The sequence below is a fragment of the Macaca nemestrina genome, chromosome 1, assembly GCF_043159975.1.
Source record: "Macaca nemestrina isolate mMacNem1 chromosome 1, mMacNem.hap1, whole genome shotgun sequence".
Classification (NCBI taxonomy): Eukaryota; Metazoa; Chordata; class Mammalia; order Primates; family Cercopithecidae; genus Macaca; species Macaca nemestrina.
Genome location: NC_092125.1, coordinates 69,290,234 through 69,307,270, shown reverse-complemented (window position 1 = coordinate 69,307,270; position 17,037 = coordinate 69,290,234). Strand labels below are relative to the sequence as shown.

Below are 17,037 nucleotides of genomic sequence, written 5' to 3'. Positions count from 1 at the left end.
TGTGAATATCCAACTTCCTACTTGATATTTCTCTGAAATGTCCTGCAGGCAACTCAGCTTTTTCATAACTGAATACAGTTTTCCCCAAGTTTGTTTTAAGAATTGAAGGGAAGTAATAGTGATATTGTCATCGGTCATGAACTTCAAAGTAGGAGACATTTTACATGAATGGAGAAGAGTAGTGGTTTAAATATGGCAATGAGGAACTAGACAAATTCTCACCTGAACTTCTGGCTTTTTTGAGACCCTGTCTCCAAAAAAAAAAAAAAAAAAATCATAAGCGAAGAGGTCAAGTTGAACTATAGTTTATTTAAAAAGAAAGGAAGATTTAGAGGGCACATTGGAGACAGGAAAGCAGTTGAAAGAAATCATGAAGAACATACACATTCATTAAGTGTTTGTTGAATTTCTTGTGGGCAGGTGCCAGTCATAACCATCTTTTAATCCTTAGAACCTATCCCAGTGTCTGCTATATACTAGACACCATGCAAATGTTTGTTATAATGAGACTGCTGTAAATGACTTTTAATTATTTCCCACTGAGGGAAGGGTGTGATAAAAGATCCTTTTCTCTTTTGTTTAGAGGAAATGAGAAGGAAGAATAGCTTAGGGCAATTGGAAGGATATAACTCAATTCTACAAATGCTTCACACTGTCTGTTGGGTTAGCCATGGGTAAGTGTAGACCCACATCAGTGCATTCTTTGCCCCTAGTCAATCGAATTCAGGGACTAGTATTTCCTTTGAAGCAGATTCTGTCCCTTCTCCCAACACTGGGGAGATACATCTATAGTAGGGAATCATTTTTTTCAATGTATATAGTCTGCCCAACATTCTTCCTATAAGTTGATTCAAATAGAAGTTTTGTTAACAGAAATTACATACAAGAAGTCAGTCAGTCATTGGGCTATAGAAGCTGAAATTTCTCATGCTGCAAATTCCTCTCCACTTTTAGATATTTAGATATTTCACTCATGGTGGCTGAATAGTGAAGTCGCCTCTGTGTTCAATTTCTCCTCCACTTAAGTTGCTCATGATGATGCATCTGTGGCCTGCCCCTTCCAGCTCTCAGACCTTCTAGGACTCACAGGCAACTTTCCTACGTTAGAGAGGTTCCTGGCTTTCGAAAATCTGTCACCCACACCTTGTGGTCTTAATGGAAGGAAAAATGAAGTTCCTGTCTTTATATGATACTATTTGCCCCTTCTGATGTGTGGCATTGTCATCCTCTTCGTTTGATAGACTTATTGTTGTTGTTGCGGGAGAGATTTTTCTGTCATTTCCTGGACTCTTTTCCCAGCCAATCTGCAGACCACCATCTCCATATTCTCCCTATAGCATTATGCCTCCATCACTATCTATTACATTTGTGAACTCACTAACTACAGTGTAGCTTAATAGCATTTATGAGAACAAAGATAGTTATAGTGTGTCTTTGTTTCAAGGAGCGTGATACAGACATAATCTATAGCATGATACAGACATAAACACATCTTATAGCTAAGAGGTAAACAAAATGCTGAGGGATACAGGAGGAGAGCCCCTGAGGAGGAAAGAAGCCTAGAAGCAGTAGACTCACATTTTAGAATTTATTTCCAACTCTGTATCTGAACTCTGTATCCCTGCAGAAAATGGGCTCCATTTTCTGCACAGATGGATAGAGGCATTTGAATTGGAACTCTGGTCACAGTTATCTAAAGTTGTCCCTTTAAATGAAGGAGTGGCTTTGTATGTTATGCAAAAATATAAGCGTTCTCAACTGTTTTCCAAGGTACATTGGTATATTGTGAATCCTTCACGAATCTGTAACCAAGTTTCGACAAATCTGTAAGATTAAAATTTACTCTAACTGAGATTCCTATATTACAGAGGTAGATCTCAGACAGAACTTTTAAGTTGAGCAGGTGCTGGAACTCAATGTTAAGGAGGGAACAGAAGGTGGCAAGTAAAAGGTAAGAAGCACAGTATCCTGTCAACTAGCACCAAGAAAGAGGGAGTGTTTACTGGAATATTGAGAATGTGGCTGTGGACAGGGGAGAATGTGATTCTATTCCTACAGTCAGATGTGTTGTGAGTGAACCAAGGGAATGGGGGAAAAAATTGGATGTACCTCCACAGACACTGTGAGACACTCACATTGTGATGAAAGATTGCTGACTTTTGAACAATTTAACTCTTAAATATTTATTTTATTTAAAAATCATGAACACTTCCAGCTTTTTTTTTTTTTTATGGCAAAAACAGTTCATTGGCTGTTCACGTAGTAATTATCTTCCTCTTGCATCCCCAGGTAATGACTGTGATCTTGACCTAAAAGCCACCTTAGTTAGTTTGAATAAGGAAGACCTTGAAAGGAAAGGTGACTGACCAGAAACACTCTTACGAAGCACACAATGAAGAAAGGATCATTTCTAAGCAAGTACTTAAAGTGCCATAACACAGTATAACAGTGCTTTTATAAGCATCCAGTCTTATTTAAGCAAAAAGATATGAAATAATGTGATCGTGTTATGGCACACAATCTGGAGGTTTAAAACTTTAAAAAAAGGACCACTTTGTAGTAGCACTACTTTGTTTTAGGTCTTTTAATTTCTTCAAGTGTGCCACCAAAAATTGTAGTATTCAAAAAGGTGCCAATACACACACACGCACGCGCACACACACGCACGCACACACACACACGCACGCACAGTCCATGTTGAGATCCATTTCAGTAGTACATTTTAAATGGAAGACATCTCATTTCTTTTTCTTATCAGGTAGCCCACCAAGGCTTTAACATCTCTCATCTCAAACTAATATCATCTGTTTCCTTTTTTATCTAAGCCATAGAACATGAGAGCTCATTAAAACCTTACAAATTTTATTAACTCTATGATAGTTTTCCCCTCTGCATTATTTTCTTTATCTTCCTTTCACAAGCAGGATTATGAAGTTTCTTGATGGGTTTTTAATATTGTCATGAAAAATCTTCCCTTGGCATGTTTGTGCAATAACACAACTTTAAAAACCTTATTTAAATGGACTTATTTAAATGAAGTCGATAGGCACCAAACTGGCTCAGCTCAGCACCAAATGCATTTGAGAGTCATGTTCTCTTCAACCACTGTGTTATCTCATTTGTAATAGAACAAAGAACCACTAGACGGAGCTAGGGTTTAAGAAATCACAGTTCTAGACTGGGTGACAGGCGATGGGTAGAAGGCTATCTTAAGGGAAAAGTGTATCATTACTTTCATTTCAAATCCTATGACAACCTTATTTAACTCTCTGCTAACAGCAATCTGTTTACTTTGTCTCTTCACAAGACGAGACAAAGGGTGATGTTCGTAATGGCCCAATTTATTTAGTCACTCCAATAATGACATCTGACCTTGGCAAAGCACTTTACAATTTAGGGTGCTGTCCCCATACATAATCTTGCTTGATCTTCACAGCAACTCTGAGAGATTTCTGGGCAAGAATTAGTTCTTCTGTTTTTGAGATTAATTAACTGAGACAGGATGTCTTTGCAATACATTAGGATATGTCAGGATGGCTAACCCAGACAATTAATTTCCGGGGTCAGTTTTTTTTTCCTCTTACATTTTCGTGTTGACTGTTGACTCGGTCTGAAACTAGTAAAGTCTCCATTCATTTCCTCTGTGGGACATAGGCTTAGTCTCCCACCACACCGACGGGGGATATATAGTAAAAAGGCAGGTACAGAGTATGTTTGGTTCGAAATCCCCCAAAATAAGTGAACAAACGACTATTGTCTTAGCCCCTGTCCAGAAACCTTGGATGGTTCTTCTGTATACTAGGGGTCAGCTGTAAAAACTAACTATATCCTCTGCACTACAGACTACCCTTCAAGCCAAAGCCACGGTTGCTTAATTAATACTGCCCCTCCCCTGAGCATTCGTCCTTAGAGACAAGTCCACCGTTTTTGATGTTTGTCAGGCAGTTTGATATTGATCATACCAAACATCAGGAGCCTGCATTTGTGTCTACGGTAAAAACAACCCAAGACAACTCTTCTGAAGCTGAATCTGCCAGTCACTCTGTAAATCTGCATTATTGCAATACAACTTCATTAATTACTGCTCCAACACTGGCCTAGAATCAAGGTGGGGCAACTTTCACTAGTCAGGCTGACAAATCTTACAGGAAGGCAAGAAGGTGTTCCCAGAGCCTTAGACGTCCCGGGGTCCCTGGCCTGAAACAGAGCAAAGGAAGAGAGTTACATCAGCACGCTCCCCCAAGACTTGTTAGGGGTGAATCCGCCCTGAAAGCTGCTCACAATGCCCTCTCCACCCAACCCAAGGCACATCCTGAACACATTTCCCGGCTGTACCCAGAGGGTGGCGCTGCCGTCCCAGCCTTGGTCCACGGCCGCCCGCCGCTTCCCGGCCTCTGCGGGAACCCCAAAGCTTGGTCTCCCGCAGGCCGGTGGGGGGCACGAGCCCGGTAGGGGGCGCCGCCGGCCCAGGCGCCGCTGCTCCCTCCGCCCACCCGGAGGCGGCTGCAGCGAGCCGAGGCCGGCGCGAGTGCACTGCGAGGCGGGCCGCAGGGAGGGAGGCGCGAAGAGGGCGCGAGGGTAGCAGCCGTAGGGAGCCGCCAGCCCTGCCTGCGGGTCCCCGCGGGGCGCATGGGGCGCTTCGAGCCGGGACTGCGTGCGGGCCCCGAGTCCAGTTTCCTGCTGTCGTAAGAAGCAGCGCCAGGACGCCCCCCGGACCCTGAGCTGCTGGGAGAATGACCATGGCTGGGGGCAGGAGGGGACTGGTGGCCCCGCAGAACACGTTTCTGGAGAATATTGTCCGGCGGTCCAATGGTAAGAGGTGCATTCGGATTTCGATTACCCGGGCGTTTTATCCGTGCTTTTATTGCAGAACCTCTCGCCGCTCGGAGCCAGCAGATGCAGCAGAACCCGCGAGCTCCGCTAAGGAGCCGCGGCGCAGGCACCCAGGGCAGCCTCCCTGAGGCAGAGAAAGGTGGGCAGGGCGGGGCGGGGTCTGATGGGTCCCCATCCTAACAGGAGAGCTCTTCTGGGGACGCCTTTTGGGCCTTTCTCGCGCCCTCTCGGTCTCATCTCCAAGGGTGCGTGACAGCTGCTGAGCAAAGTCCTGGGAAAAGTGATGGAAAGCTGGCCGCAGCCGGAGCGAGAGCGCGTGCCCCGTCGGCACTGCCCACCCTTCCGCGAAGGCTCTGGGGCTCCCGGAGGCGCCGCCTCTCCCCAGGGAGAGCCAGCAGTAGAGACGGGCAACTCCCGGTCCCCGTTGCCTCAGAATGGGAGGATGCGGCTGCCTCCACCTTCCATCCCTGCAACTGAAAAGTCCGAGGTGTGGGGAAGTGCTGTCGGCGGCCTGATTCCACCCCTTCACTCCCCCACCCCTTTCCAGGTGAAGTTAAGGCTCACCTTCGAAGTGAGGGGCAGATGGTTCTCCTGGCGTCAGGTGGGAAGTGGAGGGCACAGGTGCAGAGCGGACTAAATGGTCACAGGTACAAACCTGTTATATTTCCTGTCTTCCAAACCCACAACTGTTTTATGCCACCCTTAAGTGTTGCTCACTTATAAATTCCCAATCTCACCAAACCTATAAATAGATCCATTACCCAATAAACTGATCATCAGCACTCATCTGTTTCCTTGTGGCATTAAGATCGACGGTAGCATGAAGCCTTGAGAGGCGAGAGTCCTAGGAGCAGGGATGGTAAGGAAGAATTCCAAACGCTTTTGGACTTACAACGGAGAGACCCCAGCTAAGCACTTGCAGAGCAAAAAGGAGTCCTGGCAGTTGGAAGGCGCAGCGCACGAGCTCATCAAACGCTACATTGAAAGACAGCCAAGCATAAGATGCTCTTTGCAGACTCCTAGACCCCCCACCCCACCCCTTCCAGAAACAGATGACATTCTTCTACCAGGGGGACATGAGGAGCTAACTTAGGAAATGGGTTTTAATCATGTGTCAATCTCAAGATTTCAGATGAGATTCTGTTTGGATTTAGTTAGGGATTCAGGGGAAGGGCATGAAAAGTAACTTATGTTACTAATACTCTTTAATTAAACAGTGATTTAAGTTTATCTTATAATAAAACACATCAACTAGCATAGCAAATAATCATGTATTATTTAAGTACTTTCTTAGAAATGATCATTTCTTCATTGTGTGCCTCCTAAGAGTGTTTCTGGTCAGTCACCTTTGCTTTCAAGGTCTTCCTTATTCAAACTAAGGTGGCTTTTAGGTCAAGGTCACAGTCATTACCTGGGGATGCAAGGGGATGATAATTACTATGTGAACAGCCACAATGAACTGTTTTTTGCCATGAAAAAAGCTGGAGGTGTTCATGGATTTTTAAATAAAATAACTAAGAGTTACTGTGCTATTATTGCTATTTTTATTGGACTATTAAGGGGTATGGAGACAATCTTGAAAATTTGGTTATCCCATTGTCAGTGACACCAACTTCCTCATAAATATCAATGACAATTCTATTTTTCAGTAAAGAGGCAGTACCCTGTATGTTAGAGGGGAAACCCCAATGTATACTGTGTATATTTTTGAGTGGAGGGAGCAGGAAGAGAAACTTACATGTAAAAGTCACAAGATGCCTTGGGTTTGTAAGAGAACCTTAAGAATCTTGGAGCTGTGAAGGCAGAATACTGTCTAGTTTAGTTGATCTTATTAGAGCCACTTTCCCTCTGTAAGCATAGAATGTGACTAGAGTAAGTCACGGAATATTTTTAGGATGGGCGTTGTCATTTCAACATCAGTTTCAGCAGGTTGATTTCAATGAACCAATCAAACGAATAGCTTCAACAAAAATGAAGCATCTTGGGAGAGTTGGATGAATTTTTAAAATTATTATTTCAGAAGAAATGATTCTCATCTTGAAATATGGCACTTAATGTTTAAAAGGTGATCCTTTTTATAATATTTCCTGAACACAAATGGAAGAAAAATGCGAACTCCTGGAAATATCACAATATCTGCGTGCATTATATTATTTTACTGTGGTGGAAAAAGTCTATTTAAAGATATTGATTGTCTCGTTCTAAAATCCATGAGCCCTTTTTTTGGACATTATGGTATTAAAATAGCATTTTACCTTGGAAAAGCAATGTTTTATGATCATTTTATTAGGTGTTTTCTCCCAGTGGTCCTGTGCACTATTAATGTTCCTCTTTTACAGATCGGAAAACTGAGTCCTAGGAATAGTAAGTGGCTTATTCAAAGTGGCAGAGCAAACAATGCCTGAGGCTGGTATTCCTTAGAGGACATATATCATATATCCTTCTCTCAGCATTATTATTTCTTCAGCTTTTATGATTTAGTCTGTGGAACTATTTTTATCATCCTTTAAAAACTTCTCATATGATAATGAACAGTAGTACTGACTTCATTTTGGGTTATTTGAATATCTGATGTCTGGAATGTCAGAGAACTGTAGGAAGAGACAGACCTTAATTATTATCTAGTCTGCCTCTCCTTCCCCATCACTGTATAAATAAGGAAACATGCAAGAGACTTTCCTCAAATATTTAAGGGCAGAACTGATGAGGCCCCAAACCATTTGAATCCAATGTCATATTCTTTATGGTACACCATGCAGAAACACTTTCCTCATGTTACCATTATATTCTCTCAAGAAGCATAATTTCCGAGTGGAGATTAAATAAAATGCTATAACAACAAGAACAACATCCATCTTGGCTAACAGCCACACTACTACATCTCAACAGAATAATAGGGCAAAGGAGAGGCTAATTATATTTCAAGGAAATGCAGTCTGTTCACCTTTGTCAGTGGTTTAGCTGAAGGCAAAGGCGGGGATAATGGGCACTTAACATCTGTGTGCCCCATTATAAAGTACCAAGTCACTTTTCATAGAATATCGCCTTTGATCCTTATAAGCTAGTAGAGGAGGTGCAGTGTCTCCATTTTAGAATTTAAGGAACTAAAATCCTTAAACTAAAACTCACCTAAGAATCCTCAGGTTAAGTGATTTACCTACAGTTAGTAAGAGGCAGAGTTAGGAAAAGGCAATTAGAGACAGATCAGGAACTAGCCAGTAGTCGTTACTGGTTTCTTCATTCAACAAAGATTTATTGAATGTATTTATGGAACACTGAGGATACAGTGGTAAACAAGAAACCCTCCTTGTGATTAGCAAATTACATTCTAGTGAATCTTGGTCCAGGGTTCTTGCCCCTATTTTACAGTGTTGACTGGCTGAAACTGTTTAGGCCTGTCACTGTATTTAAAAAACATTTCTAAGGTGTTTACTGGTCTTGCTGGTATTAAATCTACTTTAACTTTCTTTGGTACACTTTGAATCCCATTTGAAGGAAAGATTTGATAATTATCTGTTTTTTTATTGCCATAAGTAGGCAGCAGAAATAATTAATACTCCATATTTTATTTGATTTTGCTTATGGTCATGTCAGTGATCATTTTAAATCCTACTGGCTTTGTTGCCACATAGGCAAAACCAGCCCGTTTCTCTTTATATTCATGGATGGAAAGTGTTGTTACAGAATATTTTTTGATAGTTGCTTAAATCTGCAGGCACTTGTTGTCAGAATGTTCGCTGAAGCAAATAGGAGATCTGTCTTAGAAAGGCTGGCAGACCTTAGTGCCAGGAAACTACAAAAATATTACTCTAAATGGTCCCATTCTGGGCAGAACATATGTTTTAGTGTTCGGGAACCTATATCAAACAATTGTAGGTGCCAGTAAGAATCCATGCACATTAGCAGGAGTGAAACACAGCACATTTTAGTACAGATTTATGTACATGTATAATTTACAGATTGCTAAATCAGCTGTGTTTTTGTATAGTGTTAAGTTGGTTCAGGTTGTTGATATAATTAGTTAGCAAACAGGATGAGAGCCACGAGTAATGTTGTGTCTCCTCATAGATGTTTTGAGCCATGGTAATATTTATAAAACAGAAAACTGGTTAAAATCCATTGTGCCTCTAAAAGGGGAAATGGATGGTAATCTGGATTATCACCAGCTCAGCAGAGCTTGTTTTTTCTTGCAAAATATTCTAAGTCTTCAGCCAAGGCTCAGCTATCTTTCTCTGAAAGTGTCAAAACGTTAAATCTATTGGCTGATGTTAGATGGGGGATTGAGAGGCTGAAGCCTTGTGATTTAATGTTAAGGAAATAAAGCTTCCAAATTCCATGACTTTTAGGCAACCCATTTATTTTAATAATCTATCTTAAAAGAATAGATGCATTTGAGGAACACTGTGGGTCAACTGAATCCTTGTCTTCATTGTTTCCAATGCCAGCTCTTCATTTATGGTTGGACCTCATTTGGGAGTGGTTCCTTGAGCATTACCTTGAAGCTCTTCAATTCTTCCCTTCCCTTTATTTTTGATTAGTTAATGGCTTGTAAACATTTTAAAATCTACTAGAATATCTGCTTTATACATTTAGGATATTTGGACCATAATTTTCTTGGTTTTTATTTTTTCTGTTTCTCTAAGTGGCCACACCTATAACTGTTGAGAAAGAGAAATAGAATCACAGCATCTTAGTTCTGGGGGACATGCTACACAATTCATTTTCCACTGTTTGCATCCTCTCCAGAACATCCCTCCCGATGGTCCTCCAGCCTGTGCTTGACTAGCTTCAGTGATGGAACCCTCACTTTCTCATGAGGAATATTCTGTTTGTAAGCAAGTATAATTGTGTTTCTTTTTGCCTCCACTCCTTGTTTTTCTCTTCTCTTCTTTCTGCCTCTTCCTCCTCCCTTTGTTGCTGTCATTTGGTCTTACCAAAATCTGTCTTCTTATAGCTACCACTTATTTGCAGTCTGCTCCGTGGAACAAAACTGACAGCCCACTGTTTTTTCCAGCTGCAAACCTTTAAAAAATTTTGATAAGTTTTGTATTGTATTCTTCTCCCCTTTTAATCTTTTTCTTTTTAGTTGTTCAGTACCACCAATAGAAAAGCACACAAAACAATTTTGTACAGCTTAACATATTTCCATAAAGTGATACTGTATGTCATTGCCACCTGTGTCAAGAAATAGGGTCTTGCCAGCCCTCTAGAAGCCCCCAAAGCCTTCCTGATCCTAAGACCCTCACTCTTCTCCCAACGGGTGGTGTCTCCTGATTGTATGATGATCACTTTCTTGCTTTTCCTCATAATTTTACCAGTTTGTTTTGCATTCCTAAAAAAAAAACCCACTATAGTTAATAAACAAATTTTTATTTGTTTTGGAGCTTTATATACATGGGATCATCTAGCATGTATTCTTTTGTCGGGTGGCAATTCCTCCATGTTGTTGCTTGTACTGCTTCCTTTTCTTTTCTTTTCTTTTTTCTTTCTTTTTTTTTTTTTTGTGAGACAGAGTCTCACTTTGTTGCCCAGGCAGTGGCGGGATCTTGGCTCACTGCAACCTCTGCCTCCCAGGTTCAAGCAATTCTCCTGCCTCAGCCTCCTGAGTAGCTGGGATTACAGGCGTGCACCACCACGCCTGGCTAATTTTTGTATTTTTAGTAGATACAAGGTTTCATCATGTTGGTCAGGCTGGTCTTGAACTCCTGACCTTGTGATCCACCCACCTCGGACTTCCAAAGTGCTGGGATTACAGGCATGAGCCACTGCACCTGGCCTGTTGATGCATTTTCACTGCTGCATAGTGCTTTATAGTATGACTGTACCACACATTGTATCCATTCTGCCATTGATGGATTGTTTCCACTTTTGTGCTATTAATGCTGCTACAAACATTCTTAGTATATCTTTCGGGACCTGTGGGCCCACATTTCTCTTGAGTATATATCTAAGATGCACATGTTTAACTGCGGTAGATGCTGTCAAACAGTTTTCCAAAGGGTTTATATTAATATAGACTCCCACCAGCAGTGTATGAGCGTTTCCATCACTGCACATCCTTGCCAGCATTTGGTATTTTCTTCTTTTGTCTTTAATAGTGGTGTTGCCCAAACAATCTAGTAACTAATAAAACAGGGTCATTGAGAGTTATGTTAATAGAAGCACATGACCAAAATGAAATGAAAACAAAACTTGTTCTTGCCCTTTGGGAGGCATCAGTATCCACTGTGGGTTGAACTATTCTCTCTGAGGAGCTCCCTCACACATGATTGTAAATGACGTGTGAAAGACTCGTACAGTTAGAATTATGTGCAAAGGGTACATGCAAGTGTGGTGGGTTTTTTTTTTTTTTTTTTTTTTTTTGGTGTGTGTGTGTTTAGGAGATTCATTTTCTTAATTTGAGAAGCACTAAACCCTGGGGACAGAGATTATGCAAGAATTAGAGCTGGAAGGGAGAAGGAACTAGGAAGTGAATGATTTATATTTGTTTCACTGAAATGAAAACAAAATGACAGAAGGAAAGGCACAGATTTAGTGGAGGAATCAAAACTCAATGGAAAATTAAAACAAAAAGCAAAGGCTAGCTTATGGTTCAGTTTTATAAGCACGGTGGACTTCCTATGTGCCCAGTACTGTGCTAACAAGTAGGAATACCAAAATGAGTACAGCTTTTGTGATGCTGGGTCTAACAGAGGAATCTATGACGGAGGCCAACATGCTTTGTAAACCTCTCCAAAGATTTAAGGGATGTTTTAATGATTCAACACTTACTACATATTTTTCCCTTATAAACACCTCACCCAAAATTATTCTTAGATTTTACAGCTATTTATTTTTTTGTGAGGTTGGTTGTGGGATGACCAGATCCCGTAAGTGAATTAAAAGAAGATTGCAGAATGTGTGACATTTTGTTCTGATGCGGTTGAGATTTTTTTAAACAAACCTTATTCCTCTGGGATATCCCACTGGTCTGTCTTCTTTGGCATGCTGTCTTGAGTTGCTCATCCATTGGTGTGAGTTTTTAGTACATCCTAGATGCTGGAATGTGTTTGATGCTCTGGCTGTTCTCTAGGCAAGTGCAGTCTTTTTTTTTTTTTTTTGAGATATTATAGGATCTCACTCTGTCACCCAGGCTGGATTGGAGTGGTGCAATGTCAGCTCACTACAGCCTCTGCCTCACAGGCTCAAGCAATCCTCCCATCCTCCCACCTCAGCCTCCCGAGTAGCTGGGACTACAGGCATGTGCCACCACACCCAGCATTTTTTTTTTTTTTTTTGAGACAGAGTCTCTCTCTGTTGCCCAGGCTGGAATGCAGTGGTGCAATCTCGGCTCACTGCAAGCTCCACCTCCCGGGTTCACACCATTCTCCTGCCTCAGCCTCCTGAGTAGCTGCGACTACAGGAGCCTGCCGCCATGCCTGGCTAATTTTTTGTATTTTTAGTAGAGATGGGGTTTCACCGTGTTAGCCAGGATGGTCTTGATCTCATGACCTTGTGATCCGCCCACCTCGGCCTCCCAAAGTGCTGGGATTACAGGTGTGAGTCACTGTGCCTGGTCCCACACCCAGCTAATTTTTATATTTTTCGTAGAGATGGGGTTTTGCCATGTTGTCCGGGGGGTTCTCGAACTCCTGGGCTCAAGCGACCCACCTGCCTCAGCTTCCCAAAGTGCTGGGATTACAGGTGTCAGCCACTGCGCCCTGCTGCAAGTGTGGTCTTGCTGAACAGATCACAGTCCAGCCAACTTCAGCATCTCCCTTGATTCTCACAGTTTCTGCTCTACCAGTGAAACACTCCTGTTAATGACAAAACCACTTAAAATTCTCCTGATTAGGTATTACAGAGTTACGCCAATAGTCAATTTTGCTTACTCATACTGATTGTTCATTATGTAAATTAAAATGACAACTCTTTTGATCAGTCCTATGTTGCATAAAACTGATGTTCTGAAATTAACTGAGTCAATGCTATAATTATTAATGTAATTATTAATTGAGAGTGACTAAAAGCCATCATTTCCCATAGCCTTTTAAAGGTTCTGCAATCACAACAGGTGCTTCTGTAAGGAAGAGAAATGGCCTTCAGTCTCCTTTTTCTTCCCTTAAAGCAATGATTTAGACACCCTCCACTGGCATTCTCAGAGTGCTGGAGTCAGCATTTGAAAGATGATACTGTATTGGCAAATTTTACTGATATTTATCTATGGCTTAACTTTGATTTGTATTAAGAGTGAAGTTGGGGCCGGGCGCGGTGGCTCAAGCCTGTAATCCCAGCACTTTGGGAGGCCGAGGCGGGTGGATCACGAGGTCAGGAGATCGAGACTATCCTGGCTAACATGGTGAAACCCCGTCTCTACTAAAAATACAAAAAACTAGCCGGGTGTGGTGGCGGGCGCCTGTAGTCTCAGCTACTTGGGAGGCTGAGGCGGGAGAATGGCGTGAACCCGGGAGGCGGAGCTTGCAGTGAGCCGAGATCACGCCACTGCACTCCAGCCTGGGAGACACAGCGAGACTCCATCTCAAAAAAAAAAAAAAAAAAAAGAGTGAAGTTGGAAAATACGTCTTAGACTAGAACTTCAGGGCCATGCAAAGAAAATGGAGTTAATTTGAGTGATAAGACTATATTTATTTCCATTAAATTGATATTTAAGTTTTTATTTTATTTGCTTTCTTTTCCTCTCGGCATTATCAGGACTGAATATATTAGACTTCTATGCTGTCATCATTAAGGCTGTGCTTGAAGCCTCTGTGTGGGTCAAGGTACTGAATAGTTTGTTTGCCTCCCTAGAACCACACTCTTCTTTACCAGCCTGTCTCTTGTTGGAGGTTGGGAGGCTGACCTGTATAGAGTACACCTGTAGCCTTCCTTGCTTTTTGGCTTTTGGCTGCCTTCAGCTTGTGGGGTACATCACATGAAATGGGAAGCAAGAGAGAGGTTGTAGTCCTTATTCTCCTTGTTCTTTCCCGCGAGGTCATCTTAGCCTAGCTGTTTTCCCCTGATTAAAGCTTACCGTCTCTAGCTTGCTCTCTTTGGGTTTGGGTAGGGTTGGAGACTTAAAGCTTCCAGCTGTTACTAATGTCTTGGAGTGTTCCTCAGTGGAGTGCTGGAGCAGACTGCAACTGGCTGGTTCTACCTCTTAAGATGTGATTATGTGCATCTCTTCCTTATTCTTGGTTCAGGGACTTCGCTTTGGAAGCTTGAAAACTGCTTATACCAAGGCGTAAGGTATTTACACCTTAGAAATTGGCCAATGTTATAAATCGGGACTCTTTTCTTCCCAGAGTCAGCTTGCTAACACACTACTGCCTATACCTCTCCCACACCTTTGTAAATAGTTCCTTTATTAAACATTCCTCAAATTACCCATTGAGTATGTCATATTTTGCTGCCAAGACCCTGGCTGAGAAAAGCCAATTACTTGTTCTTTGGATAAAGTGGTTTCTTTCTGTCTGGTTTTTTTTTTTTTTTTTTTTTGAGACGGAGTCAGTCTTGCTTTGTCACCAGGCTGGAGTGCAGTGGCACAATCTCGGCTCACTGAAACCTCCGCCTCCCGAGTTCAAGCAATTCCCCTGGCTTAGTCTCCTGAGCAGCTGGGACTACAGGTGCTTACTACCATGCCCAGCTAATTTTTCGTATTTTAGTAGAGATGGGGTTTCATTGTGTTGGCCAGGATGGTCTTGATCTTCTGACCTTGTGATCCGCCCGCCTCGGCCTCCCAAAGTGCTGGGATTACAGGCATGAACCAAAAGTGGTTTCTTAACATTTTGTGCAGACCATTCAGTCATGGCGGTGAATTTGGTGAGGGGATGTGCACTTAGGTACTCCTTTCAACACACAAAAACACCTGGGTTCTGCCTGAAGAAGGCAGTATGTGCCTGCCGTTGCTTTTCAGTTCAGTGAGTTGGTCACCGACAAGCTTGATAGAATACTTTCACGTCCCATTTCCATCTTTTTTCATCATTCAAGAATGAGGAAATAAGTGTGTATACTGCATTTGCCATTTTGAAATGATAGCTGATACTTTTTAAAGAAAAAAGGGCTCCTAAATTTTAGTCACTCTCATGTCAGATGAAATTCTCCTTTACGCTTTCCCACCTGGCTGGAGCACTCCAGGACTGTGCTCCAGCCTGACTTCACTGAGTGGCCGCTTTCCTCCGTCTTTTCTTCATTTAAAATGTCTCCTCCCCTCCAGCTTCCCAATCCGTACCTCTCACGTGTCTCTAGTAACACCGTATCTCCAGTTTCCTGGTTTTCTTCTTCTCTTTTTGTATCTCTCTCTGGCCTTTGGTCTTATTCTCTCCCCTCAGTCTCTCATGTCCTATCCTCTCCTGGTCTTTCACTCCCGCGGCTCACTCTCTCGGTCTTGCTATTATTGGTCTCTTGCTCTCGGCTCATGCTTTTGTACTCCGTGGGCCTGGCCTCTGCCCCATGCCCTATGTCCCTTCATTCCCTCGCTGTCTCCTCTCCTTTCTCCATCTGTCTATCTTCCTGCCTGTCTCTGCCACTGTCTACCTTTAATCTGTGTCACCTTCTGTCACCATCTACCATCTGTCTTCATCACTGTCTCTGTTTTTGCTGTCTCTGCCACTGTCCATGTCTCTTTGCTGTCTGTCTCTGCTGTCTCTGCCTCCATCTATCCATCTCTGCCCATCTGCCTGTCTTTCTGTCTGTCCAGTTCTCCCTTCAAATGGCCTCATATATGCTCCCCTGTGTATCTGAGCTCCCTGTTTCTCTCTCAAGACCACTTTTCTCCATTTACTCATCAGCATGCATGTGGTCAAAGATACATGCTCAGCTCTACGGATCTCTCAGCTTTAGTTGTCTGAGTTTTGTTCTGGGGAGAGAATCTCATTGGTCCAGCCCTGACTATTGGTTGTTTGGCCAGCGGTCCACTCCAGGCCTAGTTTTCTGTGACTGGGGCCTGGGTGGAGGGGGTAGGACATGGAATTTTGTGATATGTAGAGTGGGGCAGATAAAGCCAGATAGGGAAACTGGGCGTTGCTTAAAAATGGACAAGCGTGTCCCCTACACTCCTGCCATGCCTGGGACAGAGTAGTTACTCAAATATTTGTTGTATTAAACAGAGAGCTGCTTTGAGATTCCTCCCATTCACTCTGGTGCTATACCCTGTTCAAGTCTTTTTTTTTTTTTTTTTTTAATGTTTCTTTTTTTTTCTTTATTTCTTCTAAAAAAAAAGGGATATGTATGCAGAACGTGCAGGTTTGTTACATATGTATACATGTGCCATGGTGGTTTGCTGCACCTACTGACCCATTCTTTAAGCTCCCTCCCCTCTACTCCCACCCCCAACAGGACCTGGCATATGTTGTTCCCCTCTCTGTGTCCATGTGTTCTCATTGTTCAACTCCCACTTATGAGTGAGAACATGCAGTGTTTGGTTTTCTGTCCCCAGGTTAGTTTGCTGAGGATGATGGCTTCCAGCTTCATTCATGTCCCTGCAAAGGACATGATCTCATTCCTTTTTATGGCTGGATAGTATTCCATGGTGTATATGTACCACATTTTCTTTATCCAGTCTATCATTGATGGGCATTTTGGTTGGTTCCATATCTTTGCTATTGTAAATAGTGCTGCAATAAATATGCATGTGCATGTGTCTTTATAGTAGAATGATTTATATTTCTTTGGGTATATACCCAGTAATGGGATTGCTGGGTCAAATAGTATTTCTGGTTCTAGATCCTTGAGGAATCGCCACACTGTCTTCCACAATGGTTGAACTAGTTTACATTCCCACCAACGGTGTAAAAGCGTTCCTGTTTCTCCACAGCCTGGCCAGCATCTATTGTTTCCTGACTGTTTAATAACCATCATTCTGACTGATATGAGATGGTATCTCATTGTGGTTTTGATTTGCATTTCTTTGATGATCAGTGATGTTGAGCTTTTTTCATATGTTTGTTGACTACATAAATGTCTTATTTTGAGAAGTGTCTGTTCATATTCTTTGTCCACTTTTTGATGGGGTTGTTTGTTTTTCCCTTGTAAATATGTTTAATTTCCTTGTAAATTCTGGATATTAGACCTTTGTCAGATGAGTAGATTGCAAAAATTTTCTCCCATTCTGTAGGCTGTCTGTTCACTCTGATGATAGTTTCTTTTGCTGTGCAGAAGCTCTTTAGTTTAATTAGATCCCATTTGTCAATTTTGGCTTTTGTTGCAATTGCTTTTGGCATTTTTGTC

The 17,037-nt window shown here is 42.2% G+C and overlaps 1 protein-coding gene across 2 annotated transcripts in view; it reads left to right on the top strand.

Moving 5' to 3' along the window:
• The first annotated feature begins 4,538 nt into the window (after window positions 1-4,538).
• LOC105484917 (potassium voltage-gated channel subfamily H member 1) overlaps window positions 4,539-17,037 on the top strand; it is a 455,126-nt gene continuing 442,627 nt past the window's right edge. For both annotated transcript variants that reach the window (XM_011747028.3, XM_011747026.3), the window contains exon 1: window positions 4,539-4,812. In XM_011747028.3, the coding sequence (XP_011745330.1) occupies window positions 4,734-4,812 (79 nt within the window). In that variant the 5' untranslated portion in view covers window positions 4,539-4,733. The remainder of the gene's footprint in view (window positions 4,813-17,037) is intronic.